The sequence below is a fragment of the Cheilinus undulatus genome, linkage group 14 (genome assembly GCF_018320785.1).
Source record: "Cheilinus undulatus linkage group 14, ASM1832078v1, whole genome shotgun sequence".
Classification (NCBI taxonomy): Eukaryota; Metazoa; Chordata; class Actinopteri; order Labriformes; family Labridae; genus Cheilinus; species Cheilinus undulatus.
The window spans coordinates 35,521,964-35,541,449 of NC_054878.1; the positions used below are offsets into that span (position 1 = coordinate 35,521,964).

A 19,486-nucleotide genomic window follows, 5' to 3' on the forward strand; every position below is an offset into this window, starting at 1 on the left:
TGAATATCACAATATGTGCACAAAAGTGCTGTAGGTGTGCATTAGGCTTGAAATAAAAATGCTTGTACTTTAGCTCCAGCGTGTTTACTAACCTCTCAAACCTTCTTTATCCACCACTGAAAATAGCTGTTGTAGCTCCTCATATTCACCATCAAATGTGTCTCTGCAGTGTGGCAGTGTCTGCATATTGTTTTTGTTTGTCCCTCACCTTTTTCTACTTTCACATCTCTTAGAGTCCTAAATGCTTAAAAGTCACTGGAGCCTCCACAATCTCAAAAAGCATTTCCAGGCTGTTAGATCAAGCCATCAAGTGGAGCGCAAAGGTTGATGGGTACACAAGGCCCGATGGTAACTGTAGTTCCCACTTCCCTTTGCTCTTCTCCACTAAAAAATGACAAAAAAATGACACTTTTTTCCCCCAGAGGACCTATCAGTTGAAACCGTCACATGCACTCAAAGGTACTGGGACGCTTCTATCACTTCACTTCTACGCCACAAAATGTACAATAGCATTACATCTCTAGTTATTTATATGTCCATATAAATAAAAATTAAACATTGTGTTTAATATGATATGAATTTGTTCCAAAGTTTTCTGTAATGGTGGTGGAAAAAGAGATAATACTTTAGTGATTCCCAGAGGGGTAATTCTGGCTTTGCAGCAACACAGCAAAAGAGAAAGACTGTGGTAAAACACAAAAGAATTTGAAGAAGAATAAGCAACATTTATAAACTAGATGACATTAGATTAAAAAGGTCAGGAGGTATATACCGTGAGCACTCTGTGCAGTCAAATTAAAAGAACGGAAACAATGTTAGGAGAGAAAAGATGCGGTGTTTAAGGGTTAAAGCTAGGTGAGAAGCTAAAGGTGAAAATTAGAGAAAATCTTTGTGTGGTAAAAACTTTGAATTAAGAAAACTTTATTGTCCAACAGAGAGAGAAATTTGTCTTGGAATCTTTGCAGCCATAACAGTCAACAACATATAGATTCCACATGAAAAACACTGACATACACACTGAGCATCAATGAATAATTACCCTAAAAAAAAACTACAGTATAAATGCCATTATATTCTTTGAGTTCCAGTGTGAAAATGCAAGAGAAATCACAGTCTAGTCCATTTCCCTACCTGCCTTATTTGCTGCTGTTGAATAGCTTTGTAGACACAGGAATAAATGAATATTAAACCGCTTCATTCTCTGGATGTAAAACATCAGATTCATGTTTTATATCCTGTTAGATGTTAAAAATGCTCAACATGCTCAAAATGCTTATCAACATGCTCCCATGATTAAGCATGGTCTAATTTACAAATCCCTCAGGTCAAGGCTGTAACAATTAGCAGGACAAGTCATGTTATATAGTTTTATATTATACTTTGCTGATCATTCTGTATTATACTGTGGTTTACCGTGTATTATAATGCATCACATTGCATTTGGTATATTGTTGTATTTTATTGTATTGTTTTGTAAGACAACTTCATTGAAGACAACTTCAGATCCTCTCATTTTACCAGAGTTAACTGACCTGACAGTTTTTCATTTGAAATGTTCCTACCAGGACTGCTTCCACCACACCACGGGCCCCCACTGTGACACCTGTCTACCTGGTTTCTACGGCAACGCCACTCGTGGGACACCTACGGACTGTCAGCGTTGCAGTTGCCCGCTGAGTCTCCCGAGCAACAAGTACGTTGAACAATCCGTCACTTCTGATTTAATGCCTTATTTTGACTTGTCTTTTCTTCATGTTCTCTTACACACTCCTCTCTCAGACCTCCAGGATTATATTTAGTTATCTTTAAAACATAAAAAACACATATAGAGGCTGTGGGAAGAAGCAGATGTAATGGCATGAGTGAAAATATCATCCCCACAGGTAAAAAGCATCTTCTCTGTATGTGGAAATGTCAAAACAGTTGGAAGAATCAATACCACTGTGCTGTGAAAACTTAACACAGTAGAAAGCTCATATCTCCCACAATTCATTAAGGCATTTAAAACCATTTTGTCGAACCAATTTTCTTCTATGGAAAATTGCTCATGCTGTCTCAGCTTATTGAGTTACAGCAAGTATCTTCAGAAAATTTACACATAACAAGCAGCAAACTAGTGTGTGACCAACAGGAAAACACTGCAGCCCTTTAAAGCTTTCACAGATTCTTTATAATTTAATTCAAAGAATATCTTTAAGAAGAAGTCCAGTCATCTTACAAGAATTTTTGATAAGTCCTGCTCTTCCCAAATGCTTTCTGTGGGAGCTTTTCCAGATGAATGTGAATACATCCATGCAATAAATTATGAAATAGTTTATCTGGATTGTCAGGTTACACTGCTGCAGCTGGAGGACTCAATGTATTGTAGTGATTGCAATGTCTGTCAAAGTTACTTGATTTCAAGTGATTTGTACCATCAGTATGTCTCATTCATTTAGTCAATTTCCCAAACTGACAGCCTGATTTTTATTGAACATAAATACCAGGGCGTTAAACAAAAATGTTCCCATATATGTGCATCCTACATCTAAAAACAAGCTATTGGCAGTATGAAAAACTGAATTGCAGTCTACACCATCAACCGTCCTGATTCCAACTGTGATGGCTCAGTTTGCACGCTTCAGCGGTCTCCTGCAACGTTCTACATTCAATGGTCTCATTTTGTTGCAAATCTTTGGTCTGAACTTGCTTTTACACTAACTGCTGGCTTCACTGGAAGTAACAAGGAATTCAGATTAGTTCTCAGAGGCATAAAGTGTTTAACAGGAAACCATCAACGATGATTGCTTCAGGGTTCTGTGATTGGTCATGCTCGTGGGTTGTTGTTTTAAATTGTAATGCTAAAATGCCCATTTTTTTTAAATATTAGTTATCATGTTTACGGCAAGGCTTAACAAATAATGGTAATTTGCTTATTCGGCATTTTGTTCAAGGATGGGGCTGTTTTATAATTTTTCAGTTTTGATTATATGTAAGCTAATGTTTATGCATACATTTGGGGCGGGGCTTAACTGACTAACAAGAGCAACGTCTCAGCACCTCTTCCACCTCACACTACCTTGCCTGCTACTACAGTAGAATGATTGAAAATAAATGTAGATGGAGCTAGCATTTCTTATCCTAGGGCTTGAAAACTTGGCTTCAAAGTCCAGTGGGTGACATTACAGAGCCTATATCCATTTTTGTACCATCTTTAACAAAAATGAAAAAAAATAAAATCCAATTATTGCATTCAGAAAAGACATTTTATAGAAATGATGATATACAGTAGACTTTTGTGTATCTATGTTGTTGAGGATCTGTAATTTCCCCAAATGACCAGAGAGGGATGCTGTGTGAGAGGTGCACAGGTGCCACCACCATGGACACACACTCACACACACAGGCAGCAGCAGCTGGGAATCTTGATGCAGTCATGACACGTCATGTTGAAAACTCTCTGAGCTAAAGAAAGAAACGACTCTCTCTCTGTCTCCCTCCTCCCTCACCACCCTCTCACCCTGCAGTAATAATAGCCTGGAGGTGCAGGCTCTTTCAGACCCTCAAAATAGCTGGTCTGTCACTTAGGTTCACTGAAGCTAATCGCTCAAATAGCCGGCCAGTCAGTCACTGTTTCTGTAAGCAATAACGCCAAGCTCTGACGAGTATTTATTAAAGTGCTGTCCATGGTAAGGTCAGTATGTGGTTATTGAAACAGGTCAATATCCTTTTTTAGGCTTCAGATTAATTTCTACTTTGCCAATAAAGTTTTGTTTGTCTCTGTATTTGTCAACCAGCTAGATTATAGAATACTTAAAAGATCTGAGGACATTTAAGCAAAGTTCATCAATGATGTGTATATTATTATGTAACCACAGAATTATCTTAATGTTTTTGATAATAAAATTTAGATATTTCTACAATGGATAACTTTATAAAGGATCATTTATAATGGATATTTGGAAGCCCCAAGAGGACATACATCCAAAGGTTTTATTTCTCCATTTTCCTGTTACAGCAAGTAAGTTTAGGTTCATTCTTAAGATGTCTAATCATTTATCTCCGTATCTATGAATAAAAGCACTGGCTTTCTAAAGACAAGTCAGACATTCTGTAGAGATCTTGTGAAATTAAGTCATTATCATCTCAAAAGGAGTGTTGTGTCAAAACATGATATAAATTAGTCAATATTCTGAGCAAACAACTAGAAATGACTTGCTATTAAAGCAACATAATGTATCAACAAATACAAATGAGTCTCCACCTTGGGCCTCCATACTTAAAATGATTATATCAGTCATTTTCCTGAAGCCCAAAATTTTGATATCTTTCACATATTCATCAAAACAGAAGCTGTAACATGTTAATCAGTCTGACCAAACTCATCAAATTTATGTTTTTCATGTGATGAAACATCATGACACACAGGAATTTGTTCATTTCCATGTTAGACCCTTGAAATGTGCACACAATTAATCCTCTTTAAAGACTTTAAACTCCCAGAAAAGAAATATTCAATAACAAATAAGCATCCTCCCTTATTTGTATTTTACTGTAGATGCGGATTGCACATAGATTAAGAGATTTAAATGTGTTCTATTATTAAAGATTCCCATTTGGATGCTGGGTCTGCCTTGGCACAGATACAGTTTCCAAATGCTTCCTGGCTGAGTCTCAGTCTGGGATGAAACCTTTCATGCTGATTTGACATCTTGTAGGTTTGGGTTGTAGTGCCAAAAGTGACTTGATATATCAGGATATATCAAGGGGCAATAATTTAATTTAAGGCATCTTAAAAGTTTTCTGATTCAAAGAGTTACTTAGTGTCAACTTTTGTCATCTTCTACTGCAGGCAGGCAGTATTCTCAACATAAATCAGCTGGTTTCAAAGTAACATTAGGTTGAACGATGTGTTAATATAGATTTTTTTCTGAATATTTAAGACATACTTTATTAATCCCTCAAGGGAATTTCACACTTTTACACTCTATTGTTGAACATGCTACACACAGATAGACTGAATTACAAATACATACAAATACATGTGCGCAAACAGGATCCCCATGGACATCTACTAATGGAGTGACACAGTTGTGTGTTGTCTAAAACTCAGGCTGTTAGCAAGCATTAACATGTTAATCATGATGATATTAAAGTCTGATATAATTGCAATCTATTTTGAAAAATTGACTCATTTCCCTTAAAAAAATCTCAAAGAAATCTCAAATAAAAACTAATCTGCACCTTTTGATATCAAATATTTCATTTTATAAAATCCTTTTATTTATCCTGTCCTTGTGCTTTTTCCATTTACTTCTCAATCTGTAGCAAGTTCTTTTTTCTATAGTTTTCTTTTTGAAGCTGTCTCCTAAATAAAGTCAGGGTTTCATACCACAGTGGTGTAGCAGAGTCAAGATCACAGAGCACTTCTCTGTGACTTAACTTAATTCCCAAATCAAGACACAGATAAGAATTGTGTTACATTGCAATACAGATAATACATGTTTTGAAATGTAAATTATTTTAATTTTAAAAATGTGTTTCAATTGTAATCACAATTAACTTTTAAAATTCAGCTATCCAGCAATTTAAAAAATAGTCCTTTAACAAATATACCTAAACCAGTCAGGCTGGCCACACTAGACAATTTCAAAATCTTAACCGATTTTAAAAACATGGGAGAACACAAACATTAGGACGAATTCAAACGATTTATCTTATAATCCTCTGAGCACACATATTGGATGACTGGGCCAGACTCTTAGACCACACACCTGCTGACCTGCCAGTGACCTCGTATGATCACATGACTTCAGAAGAATAACAAACATTGATGTCTATCGATACTGTCAGCTAACTGTCCGTTCACTACAGGCGTAGCAAAAACAGGTGCAGCAAAAACTAAAAAAACAAGGAAAAGAATCCGGATGAAATCCTCGATAGAATGAAAGTACGATTGTGTTTACGCTTGTCAGTGGTGAAAGTCTGTATGATCCGGCTGCTGCTCATTCTCATTGGTTGTCGTGGATGCTCTGTTGGAGGCGCTACGACCTAGAATTGTAAATATCAATCGTGTATGATAGTATTGCTGTTCTAAAAGTTAAATGGTTTTCAGTTGAGCATGCTTAAGGTGTAGGGGCAAAAACCACTGACACTGAGGGCGTTTTTTCTGCTCAGGGCACTACATTGGTTTTGAATTGAAAATAAGCACTGCCAAAAATGATGTCTATTGACACAGACCCTTAGTCCATAAAAAGTCCTTACATTTTAACCAAACTTTAAGTCAAACATTTATTTTCTTTGCCTGAATGGGGTGCAAATTTTACTTCTGTTTTCTACACATCATCCTTACTCTTTACAGCTGAAAAGCAGAAGAGCTACAGCTTCACCCACTCTAACAGCTTGTGCCTTCTCATATCATGGATTTTAAATGTCCAACAAAACTATGCTTATGCTTTAGCTTCATTCATGCTTTTGGATGAAAACTGAACCTATTCTTCATCAGAGTTTTTGTCATCGAAGATTTGTTTTCAGCTATTCTTGGTCTAGTCTTCATAGGAAAAAGGAAGTTGACTGACATTGGTAGTCAGAGTTTTAGACAAGAATATTAACGCAGGTATTTGCCTCATTATTAATGTTAGTGCTATCAATGACTATCGATGATGTATCAGCAACTTGAAGTGTTGTCCTAAATCACAGGAGAAAATGTCACCACTGCCCCTTGTAATTCTGTTTTTATGGAAATCCAGGGGTAAGGGTAAAGTTTAGAAATGAGAATGAGCCCTAGAGTCCTTTGCTGCTGTCCAACTGACATGAAAGTCCAGGGGCCTCATTTATAAAGCATTGCATAGGATCCATACTAAAAGTGTACGTGCGCCCAAAAGCTGAAAATGGCGTGCGCCAAAAACAAATCTGATCTATAAAACCGTACGTGCGCACACCTGCAAGCACTTTTCCCTTTATAAATCACAATCCACCTGGAAGATTGTGCAGGTGGATTCATCTCACATCCTGCCCTCTACACACCCACATTCTACCATGAATGGTCAATGCAAAGTACCTCACAAATGTTTTTGCATATAAATAAGCCTACTGATCAATGGCATTTTACACTCAATCATGGCAGAGATGACAAAGAAAAGGAATTTCACAGAAACCAAAATAGAGGTGCTTGTGGGTGAGGTGGAGGCCAGAAAAATCATTTTATTTGGTGGTCACAGTAGTGGCATCACTAATAAAAGAAAAACAAGCGAGTGGCAGCACGTCGTCATCGCTGTAAATAGTGTGAGTGCCACAGAGCGATCTGCAGTCTGTTCCCTAAACTGCTGTGCGTCAGGATGAATGAGTCACGTGTTGACCCTGGGCCACCATGCCACTAAATTTGTCAAAACCATGTTCGAGGTACAAATAATTTGTACATTGATCGTATGCACATTTTTTTGGTTCACACAGACAAATTCATTTTTACTCAGAGCCCTTATAGCAACATGAGTGCAGTCAATTGTGTCGATTACATTTGGGAAAGCGGACATTGCTGCAAATTGCCTTTTAATATTGGCCTGTTCACCCACAGTGTAAGGAAACCCAATGTATGGACTGGTCATGTTTATAATGCCATCCAAAACGGCTGGCATTAGTGTGCTGAGGGATGGCTGCGATATCCCAGGCCTAAGGACAGAATTTAACTGTGTTATATCATACCCAAAAGGGGCTTTAGACAGAAGATGTAAAATTATATATTGTTAATAATATCAAACACATACCTGTCGGCTAATTCCCGCTGAAAGGAGCCAGTTGCCAGAAACCCCAGAGTGGTCAGCACCTGTATATGCACAGGGATGGCGCGGTTTCGGTGGGTGTTTCTGTCTAACACTGGGCCCAGTTTAGCGCATAGATCCAAGAGCACTGCTCTAGGGAATCTAAATCGGCTTATTAGCCAGTCATCATCATGGGACAGGAAATCTTCATGGTCCCTAAAGTCTCTCTCTCCATCCTGATCCTACCATTTGCGTGATCTTCCAGCAGTGCCAGCACATCCATTGTGCAACATTACGCACAAGTGTCACTGCACTATTTATATGCTTACTCAGCAATTAGACTGACTGTTACACACCTTGTCACAATTAATACTAATCAATCAGTGCTATCCGCCGCTCTGTATCAATAGAAGATGAAAGTATGATATATGAACATTGTGCATACAGTAGTAGGCCTAATGGCTCACTAAAGGAACACATCTATAACACTGCAGGCTTGGGTGTTTATGATAACGCAGGTCTGTGAGTCTGATATGTGATGACATTAAATGTATGAGATGAAACTAGCTTCAATTCACCATCTCACCACCTACGCCACAAGTTTCCCCCGTCTCCAAAATGTTCGTGCACAAGGATCAAAGTTGACGTACCGGTGCGCACATTCTCCCGCCAAGTTTATTTTCATAAATCACAACCTTTGCATGGAAAGTGGCATACGTATGGAAAGTGCGTAAGCAAGCTTCATAAATGAGGCCCCAGGCAAAATTGCTTTCTGTTTATAGTCCCAATCCACTCAAACAAACTTAAATCTTAAAAATATGTTTATCTGCCAAAGGAGGGGCTGGTAGAAAAGTTTGTGAACCAGTGCTCTAATAAACACTAAAGCATTCTTTTTCACCTTTTAGTGTTTTTTTGCCTCCCCTGAGGGAGATTTATTTGCCTGCAGTTAGCGAGTCAGCCTGTCGTTCAGTGAGTCAGTGTGTGTGTCCTAGAACCCGAGCCAGCAGAACTATCTATAGTTTATGGAAGTGGGAGGGCGACAGAATGAGGGAAAGACACTATCACTTTACACTGTGTCACTCTCTCTCTCTCTCTCTCTCTGGGTTCATTTGGGATACAGTTCTTAGGGAGGAAGACCATTATCAAAAGTTCAGAAGTGTGAGAGAGAGAGGGGCAATTAAGAGTGTGAGTGTGTGTCTTAAAAACTGTGAATGTGAGTGTTTGAAAGTGAAAGTAAGGAAACAGGTGTGTGTTATTGTGTGTGTGAGAGGGGAGACAAACAATGGCCCTAACTCGCCTTTGTCCTCTCCTCTTCCTCCTTGTCTCCCTCCCTCTCTCCACACTGGGACAACGGTACCGACTTAATCAACAACAACGTCCTCATGGCGTCTACAAAAGTTTCAGTCCCACCTGCCACCTGAGTGAAGAAGGAGAGCTGCGGTGCGACCAGTGTCAGCCTGGATACACGGGGCCGAGATGTGACAGGTAACACACAATCAAAACACAAAAAAACATCTAAATGGTAGGTTTAACTTAGCTTAAGGTTGTCAAACTTTTGGGTTTTTTTTGGATCAATATTGTAAAAATGTTCCAAACCTTTAAAAAAAACAGAACTTTGATCATCTTTTTAACCTTGAGAGATAAAATGTTTGTCTGAACTTCGAAACATTTAATCTTGTTTGTGCAGTGTACACAGTAGGAAAAATACTAAAATAACCTCACATTGAGTTTTAGAATTTTATTTTTCTTGGTGCGGTTTCCAAAAGTTGCATCATTTAGTTTTTACTAGACTGTTCCTGAAGTTTAAAATTCTTGCTTTTAAACAGCCCTAACTTACATGTTTTGATGCATAACAGTGGGCACACTGAAAAAGAGTTGAACTGTTCTAAGTTAGTGCAAAACAGTCATCCCAACATTGAAAAATGTGAAGTCTTATGCATCATATTTGTTGTGGGACCTTTGTCTCATCAACATCATCAGCAAGTATCTTAAAAACCTTTTGAATACAATCTGATGAAAGGTAAAAATGCCCTTCAGTGGAAATGTCTGATCCATCAAATGTGATACTAAAGAAATGTATGTGAAATGTTATGGCATTTTTCTTTTTATGGATTTTGGTAGAAGGCTGAATAATTCCAAGTCCCAAAAAATGAGAACTTTCTGGCTATTGTTTCTGTTATCAGGCCTTAAGGGGTTAAAAACTTAAGATTCAGCATATTTTCGAAAATAAAACAATGAAAGACAATTTCCACAGACTTCATTTGTAACTGAAAAGTTCATAATTGCTTGATTGACGAGTTTCAGGACCATGATTCTATCCCTAAGGAAAATGCTGTGATGAATTGTTTTTTAGTTAGCAAGAGGCTTTCTTGCAGAATCTAACATAAGCTTTGCTTTACTCACATCAACTCATGTAAACACACAATATCTTGGACTTTAGTGTCCTGGTTATGAACCTTATCCTGGTTTTGATCACATTTTGGTTACTGTGTTGACATGAGCACAGAGAAACCTGGTTACTCATATCCCTGTTTATATCAGAAGTACTAGTATACTGCATCGTTTCTGCACAGGTACCTGTGAAACTTCATCTATAAATTTTGTGTTTTTTGCAAGAAAATGTCCTAATAAATACACGTGCATAAAACAGATATAGTACTCTTAATTTTCCAGGCTGTTTTTTTTAATACTTCCTTTATATTTATGAATTAAAACAACAGCAGCAACAGTTGATTATAGACAGTTCAGACAGGATTAAACCATCCTCCTCTCACCTACCCACACACATTCATCGGGTGAACGAAACAAGACAAGAACATGCACACACACAAATAAAGTTAAAATGAAATGAAATGAAATAAAATAATAACAATAAAGGATGATGGTGAGGCTTTTGATGAGTCTCCTCCAGGGCAGTAAAACTACATCAAGTCTGAGTCTTCCTGTTGCACATTGAGATTGTCCATGTGATCAATGTATGGCTTCCATATCCTGAAAAATTGTTTGTGTTTATTCCTTAGACTGTAAGTTATCTTCTCCAATGGGATACATTTATTCATTTCTGAAAACCATTTTGACAGAGATAAAGTACAGTCGGATTTCCAGGTTAATGCTACACATTTTCTTGCAACTGCAAGTGCAACCTTGCTAAATTTTGCAGAATTACTATTAAGGTTGAGATGGGTGAAATTACCAAGCAAGCATATCTCAGGATCAAGTGGAAAAGCAACTCCTATGATAGAAGACATGGTATCACACAAATCCTTCCAGAAGTTTTTAAGTTTAATACATAGCCATGTAGCGTGTAGAAAAGTACCTTCTGTGATGCCACATCGAAAACATTTTTCAGATACTAAGTTGTTGTATTTATGTAGCTTCTGAGGAGTGTAGTAGAGCTGGTGAAGGTAATAGTAGTGAGTTGTTCTGAGCCTTGAATTAATGGTTGCACAGACACTATCTTTGCATAGGTCTTGCCACACCAACTCATCTATTTTCATGTTTAGAAATCTAAACATAAAAATTTTCCAGGCTGTTTACCATACTTGTTCAGAGGTTAAGTTGCTACGGTGGAATTTGCTTATAGAAAACGATCTTGTTTATACTGAGAACATGTGCTTAACTTTAATACAGGCAACAAAACCACTGCAGAAAAGAGACAGAGAGGATGACGAGCGAGAGGGAGGTCTCAAACATTACTTAAGTGTTGATATAGACTATTATGAATTTGAGGCAATTATATATATTATTAATAATGAAGAAAGTTAGAGGTGGCTCCGAAAAAGTGCTAAACAAGTGACTTCATTCATGAAATATGTAACTGTCCTGGAAATGATTTCAGAATTCAAGCATAATGTGAGAATGTGGGTAGCTCAAAGTGGGACTTGAAAAGATCAAGCTTTTATTTTGAGAAGTACACCAGAAGAGTCATTTTTTCTACATTCCAGGTCTGGGACGTGTTGACAGGATGCCTACTTAGCGGTCATTCTCTGTCCACAATAAACTAAAGTCACATTTCATACATGGCTGGAAAGTTAAACTGTTCAGGTCATCGTTTATCTAAATAGAATCACGCTCAGACAGCTCACATAGACTGATCCGCTGTAGACACAGCAGCCTGATTATCACTCTCTGCACAGAAGTGGACCAGCTGTCCCTCTGCCACATTGATCCAACATTCTTTGTGAGTTCTCCAGGTAGCAAAAGCATGTTTCTCAAAACCACAACACTGTCATAACCATGTTTTTGAAAATGTAAACATGCACAAACAAAAACCAAGATACTGAAGTCCATGTGCACAAAGTCACCGGCAAAAATTCACCTGCTGTAAAACCTCTCACATTTACAGTTTAAGTTTTTGTGATTAATTATCATCTGAGCTTATGCTTATATGGCACTAAACATGGCACAAAACATGTACAACTACCAGTTATCAGTGAATTAATAAATGTGGGATAAGAACCCATTTAGCACACATGTTTACTAAACATAGGGAGTCTGATGAGCATTTACTCTGACACAACTGTCCAAACTGCCCAAATGAAAATGCTGTAAAGGAATCTTATCCTGACATAAGAAAGACCTTCAGACCTGGAAATTGTCTCAAAAAGAGCAGATTGGTTTTAGATTTGTTTCTCCCTCGCCATTGTTGTTGACAAAGCTACTGTGAGAAGTCTCTCTCCTTCCTGGTTGGTTGGTGAGGCTGAAGTGACACTGATATATGGCAGTGCATGAAAAGTTTTTTTTTTTTTTCAGTCAATGCTTTACAGCATTGGTTTTTGTTTTGCCTATGTGAAAGCTGTCAAAGAACAGAATGTTTCTTATGAGCAGAGTAGTGCTGGTCTCTAATTGTCATGTTGTGTTATTGTTTTGATAGAGAATCCCTGACAGTGGAAATTACATGCTATGCATTTAACGGTTTATTTGTATGTATCTATTTATAGAGGAATGATGCCATCACAGATTAAGCAATAAACGCTAAATCTTCACTTGCTGTGCCTCATACTGTAGCACTCAAACTGCTGTGGAGCATGCTCAGTATATCCCTCTTAAAAAAATGAATTGACTGCTTTTGGATTTTCCTGTAAAATGTCAATTCCAGCTTTTGTGCAGCTGTTTGTAAGTGGCATAGGCTCAGTAACATAAAGTTTGCTCTTTTTATTTTTCATGTTTATTAGTGACTCATAATTATTTATTTCACTCATCACAATTTGAAGTATAACCTTCTTATATTCATCAACTGTTAAGAAACTCCAATCTCTTAGAAAGCTTGTTCCTTTAAAACGACACATTTTGTCCTCTTGTAAATGCTTCAGTGTGAACTCAAAGACCAAACTTACCACAGTTATACAACAAGGTACCAAACTGATCCATGATTCAGACCAGAGCAAACAAATTATAGGTGTGAAACTCTTGGTTTGTGTTATTTTTAGGAAACCAAGTTGGCATAGCAGAACATCTGATTTCTGATGATTTTGGCTATAGATTTAATGCATCTTCTTTTAAAAGTTAAATGTATAACTCAATGTGAAGTTTTGCCTCAGTAATTGTCAAATAAGGCTGTTTCTGCAGCATGCCGTTAATCACAGTTTCTGATTCTGCCACAGCAGTTACAGGCATTAGATACAACTTTCCTGAAACAATCGATCATTATGCTGCTTATTGTGTCTGCCTTCGAAGCTCACAAAGAGGCATTGGTATTAAATTCAGTCTGTTTCATAACCGGCTAAAAACTCCTCACAAGAGCTTTAATTAAAATCTGGCCCATAATGTATGCAGAATGTTTCATCAGCTAATTGTAGCATCACAACAAAGCTAAATACATAATTAGATGTGAGTGCCAATCTTGAAATAAAGCCACATTATTGTTTTCTTTCCTAAAAGACTTTTAGAAAATAGACAATAAATCATCTCTCTCGTCAGCCAATTCCAAATGAAAATAGAAACTGCTGCTCATTAACTGTTGTTGAGAACCATATGTCTCGTTGTCCATCTATTTTTCTGTCCACAGCACATTTATAAGTTGAGTGACATTCTTGTTCCATTAGCTGTGAGACTCTTTACCAACCCGGGGCTAATGAGGCGTCTGTCTGGATGCTACTCTTGTTAAATCTCCCAGCTCTCTGACATGAGTAAATATAGTCCAGCCAGGCTCCAGGATATATATTACATTTAGACTATTTTGTGTTGTGCTGTGTTGAAATTATATGCTGATATCCCAACATGAACTGTTTTCCAATTTTAAATCAATTACTGAAGGAATAAATATTTAACATTATAGCTCTGTTTTTTCAGCCAATCTATGTAATAAACCTGGTGCTGAGTTTTGTTGGACAACAGCGTGGGCCGATATATTGTTTACTTTGTGCTGATGAAATATGAAAGTGCTGGATAGGCTGTGATAGCACTCTCTTCATGGCTCTACTGCGGGGTTTAAGCATGTACATTTCTATCTGTAATTGAATACAAAAATGCGCATGTGGCTAATGTTTGTTGGTAATGTTTTTGATGGTAAGAGCAGCGTTTGGGTTGTCAGGTTTGGAAGAGACACTCTTCAGGCATTTCCATGCTGAATATGTATGGTTCCATTTATAGAAACTTTGTTGTCTTCAGTTTTCATGCATAAAGAAACCATTAAATATGAAGTTTCAGATGTTATGCAGTGCTCCAGGGATGACATATTTTTCTTGGTCAACCCAGCTGTTGGCATCGCCTGGGTTCCTGGCAATGCTGGAATGAACCTTCACTACTTTCATAACTTTGTAGCATAAACACAATCAGCAAAAGTTAAAAGCTTATGTAACACATCGGCCTTACTGATTATTGAGGCTGATATTTGACATTTGGCCAATTAATGGAATTGCACTGTATTTTACCAATAATCAATAAAATGAATTAATCAAATAGTGCTTTACTTTGATTCCCCTCTGCCTTTATTTTCACTCTTTACAGTTTCCCCAAATGTCCTGAACACAACACAATCTGATTGGTTGGATGTCACATGAGTTTTAGTCAATCGGCACTTATGCCTGGGAACCACTGACACAGTGGGTGTATGGAATCACTTCCTGTTTTCCTGCATTCACTGTGTTGCTCCGTGCAGACAGACGTAGGGATAAATTGTTGACTAAATATTTTCTGATCATACGATTTTAATTTTGCCACATCAAGTACATTTAGTATGTCCTCAGGAATGCACATCGGCTCCAAATATCAGTTACCAGTCCCATGAGCTATGAATCATTGGAATTGGTATCATCCCAAAAACACCTTGTCTGTTGACCCCTAGTGTGTACCACAGACCTTGTTTTGGGCATGCAAACTAAAACCCTTCAGAAAACAGTTGACTTTGAAGTGATGGGACCAATACTACTAAAATGACAATTGTATTTGAAGTTTTGGGATGCATTACTGCCACAAGGCCGAAAGAAAATGGGTTTATTTCAGTGGTTTATATTTAGATCTGTTATGGAAATTTTAGAGACAGTCCAGCCAACCAAATGTATCTTTCATGACTCAGAATCTTTTGTAAATTATGTTAGGGGGCTATATATAAGTCAGATGTACAATATTTAACTTCAGATCCCGTCACTCAGACCAAAGCAGACCCCCTCAACACACCCTTCTCCTCCTCCCTCAGTGTTTAAACCATGTTCAGACACTTTTAGGACTGATATCTACTGACATATGCAGACCAGAGTTAATTTGTTTCTCTTTCTGTTCAATGTTTTAGGCTAAACAAAGCATTTTCCTCAGTTTAGAAAGTAAGTCAGTTCTCCTTTACTTGTACAAAACTCAGACATTTTTGTCCAAATTATGTGCCCCTGGATGTGTGGGGCTGTCTCTTGTTCCCAGAGTGGCTGGTAGGGCTAACAGTTAGAGAGGGAGGTGCTCATGAGAAAAAAGGGATGTGAACAAAGTGCTAGAAACAACAAACACAGGTCATGACTCAGTGATGTTTTAAAGAAAGATATATTTAATATCTGGTATATTTATGTTTTAAATGTTGCATACTATGCCTTCAAAATCATCTGCAAGTATTAAAATAATTTGACTCCATCAAATTCAGTTCAGGGAGATCAAGCTTATTTAATAGAAATGTATATAATTTTCAGTGAGCTTGGTTGATATTTCTGTGATTCACATGAGAGCATCATTGAAGCAGACTGTTCTACTCAAGGATGGGTTGTGAAGACCATTGGAAGTTTCTGTCCTATCTGTCAGTTTAGGTTGGATAGCTAAATTGTAAAAGTAGATGGTATATGTACCCTATGGTATAACTTCACTCAGATGTTCTGTTACTCTTTTTCCAGACCCTGTCTGTGTGCTGCCAGTAAAAAGAGCTGCTGGTGGACACATGGCCTCAGCTGACATGAATAGTCTACATGCCTCGCCATGCTGTCCACAGCAGAGTCTCTGTCTGCAATTAAATCTTTTTATAAACCTCATTACACACTGGAAAGCAAGAGACTCATTGTCGGCACTTCTTTTTTTATAAACTTGTCTGTCCTACACAGGCATCTGGAATGCACCAATATGGCCCAATGTTGACATCCAGTACCTGTTACTTATTTAACATCTTTTCTGGGGTACTGTATCAGTTGATTTGTGAAAGGCAGATTTGGAATAAGTAGTTAAGACTACTAGGTATGAAATTGTTCATATTGGATTCTGTCTACTTACTAGTCTTTATTGACTGACATTTAGATGAAGTTAAAAGAATGTTTTTATACAGCTGAAGTTTTAAGGTTTGGAATATCAACACAGTGAGGTTTTATTGCATTTGCTCTCCCAACAACTAATAAAGGGACTTAAAAATGTTGCTATAACTAGGTGGATGGCAAATGTGTAAAGGACAGTTTGAAGGGACAAAGAAGTACTCACACAAGGACTACTGTATCTGTTCTTTTTATTCTTACTCCTGACAGTCATACCTACAGTTGGTATGGTGCCATGAAATATCCTCAAATGGGATGCCATAGCATAGCAAAGCATACGAAAGCATAGCATACCATACCATACCATACCATACCCACAGACTGTAGAAAGAATTGGACAAAGCCTGTGTGACGTCAGCTGTTTGATTACAATAGGCGGTCTCAAATAGCTTTGAAGCCAATCCATGGCAGCCTCCATATTGAAATTGCTGTCTCAACCGAACTTTGGATCAACCTAACATAAGACAAGAGCCCGCCCACTGAGCTTGATTTGCTGTCAGCTAAGCTAGCACTAAAGCTGGCCTTCTGGAGGTAGCGTCTGCCTGTCAAGCTATCTGTCAGTCAAATGAGACTTAACAGTGCGCAGTGAAGTTTTTCCTAAATATAATCGAATCGATTGTGGAAACCCCCCCCCCCGTACAGTAAGAGGACATGAAGACGTTAACTAATGAGACATGTTTGGTTTTTTGAACCAGGCTCTAAACTAGTTTATTTCTTGAGTAAAAAAATGGCTTTTTAACGTGTTTTGTACGGGACTTCCAGTGTACCTGCAGCCAGCCTCAAGTGGACACTCGCAGTGTTGCAATTTTTTGCACTTCCGCATTGGATTCATATTTGAGGACCGGAAGTTGCTGCTTGACCATACCATACCGTACCATACTGTACCATACCATATCATAACATTGCATAGCATAGAATACCATATGGCACAGCGCTATACTATAAATTATAAATAGGAGCTAATTGTCTTACCCAAGGACATATTACATGTGCTTGTAGGAGCTGGAGATCAAATCCATGGCCTTCCGGTTGCGAGACAACTGAGCCACAGATGCCCCGTGTGAAACCATATTAAACTTTCCCAACACAATATAATGCTGTACCATATTTTATAGCTTGATACAATTTAATCTGAATTAAAATGACAGTGTTAAACAATACCGTATGATACCACAGCTTCATACACAGGCCATTGTCCAATGCTTTTCCTTTTCCTCTTTTTTATATTTCATTAGTTGTTTCCCACCCCATGAGCATGGGATAAAGTTCACAGTGCTATCAGAGGACCTCATAATGATCCCAGATACTGTAAGAGCAGTTTATTTAGGGGTCAAATATGCACGTGTATGTTTGCATCTGTTTGTGCATGTAAATGGATATTTTGTGGCAAATACAAAACACTTCCGTGTACATTTTTGTGATGGTGTGTGCTGGAGCCATATGGGGCCTTGTGAGGGAGCTGGAAAGCATCCCCCTCATTGAAGTGATTAGGTCACACTAAAATGCAGAGACTATCAAGTTCAGTTAATTAATACAGAATGTTATTTTATTTTATAAACCCTCCTAACGCTTTCTGTCTTTGAGGTCTACTTCCTGTGGGGCGTGTCTTCATGGAGTGCACACATGGGGATGCAGTAAACAGGCCACAGCAGCTGCCAATCACCTTGTTAGGCTAAGTTTGATCAGGGAAAAGAGAGAGGAGGAGGGAGGGGCAAGTTTATTTAGTTATATTTGCCTTAAGTTTACAATATTTGGGGTTATTTAGATTATTCTGTATTGATTACTAGTCTTTTGAAGTGTGTTGATTAATTGTAAAAATTGTTAATTTGTAAATATAGGTTAACGGATTTCTCACTGAAGGGGGGAGAGAGGCCAGGTGAGATCAGAGGTGGGGAGGGGTTCAGGTAGAGTGGGCCTCTGCTCAGCTTAAATCTGCAGCACCTGTGTGAGTGAGAGTGTGCGTGTGTGAGATCTGGCAGTCTGCTGCTGTGGGAGAGACACTATAGTTCAGCTGTACATTTCTGATGCACTTTATTAAAAATAAGAACGATTCAGAGCTCTGAAACCTGCTGTCTGGTGCCTTCATTCTTCACTTCAAGGCTTTACTTCCGCTGGTCTTCATCCTAAATTAAGGTTTACAGGCCTCTATTGAGTGAGGCCAGCTGGTAAACGGAAAAGAGAAAGAAAGGAACTTAGAGCACAAAGGAGCTGAAATAACACAAAAATAATATTTTATGACTGTTGACAGCATTTAAGTGCTAATCAGTATTCGCTTGTTTCTTTTTCTATTACTCTTAATTGATACCTGCTATGCTCTACCTGCCATTACACTTCATTATCTCCAGTGCTTTTGTTGATGTAAGTGGTAATTAATCCTAATGTCCCAATTTGTCTGTATTATAGGCTTTAAGTGAATAAGCCACACTTTTACGCCCATGCTGATAGAGTATCCACTCACTGCTGAGCGATTCTGCTTTTCAATTTCCTGTCCATAAAAAGTCATTTAGAATTCAGCAGGAAGCTGTTTAGTGCCACATATGCACAATAAGTCTAATAGAACACTTATAGCTTCTGTTAGTGCATTAACGGTACATCTGGATGTTATTGGTTATTAAAGGAATTTCAGAATCATTACTGAGTATAGTAATATGGGTGTTAGTGCTGTTAAAAGTGACCAAAGTTGTATATAGTCAAATAAGACTTAAAGGAAACACGAAAACATACTAAGGAAAATGATTAATGATACATAAATTGTACTTCCATAAATACTGAGGGACACTCTGTCATTCAGAGTGGGATCATTTGAGTACAAACATCCATTCTCACTTGTTAATTCTGCCGTAACAAGTTATAGAGCAGCAATAACATTAAAGCTGGATATGTGCCGCATTATTTCATCATTGATAAATGAACTAGAAGGAGGAGTAAAGGGTTTATGTAAGATTATTGGATATTTTCAGGGTCTTATGATCTCAAAATCAGAAAGGAAACAAGGAGAGACACTGAATAAAATCAAATTCATAAAAAACCCATGTA

At 37.9% G+C, this 19,486-nt stretch overlaps 1 protein-coding gene across 10 annotated transcripts in view; it reads left to right on the forward strand.

The window, feature by feature from the left end:
- Positions 1–19,486, forward strand: part of lama2 (laminin, alpha 2) — a 356,517-nt gene that overhangs the window by 178,717 nt on the left and 158,314 nt on the right. For all 10 annotated transcript variants that reach the window (XM_041805224.1, XM_041805230.1, XM_041805228.1 and 7 more), the window contains exons 19-20: positions 1,566–1,693; positions 9,135–9,221. In XM_041805224.1, the coding sequence (XP_041661158.1) occupies positions 1,566–1,693; positions 9,135–9,221 (215 nt within the window). The remainder of the gene's footprint in view (positions 1–1,565; positions 1,694–9,134; positions 9,222–19,486) is intronic.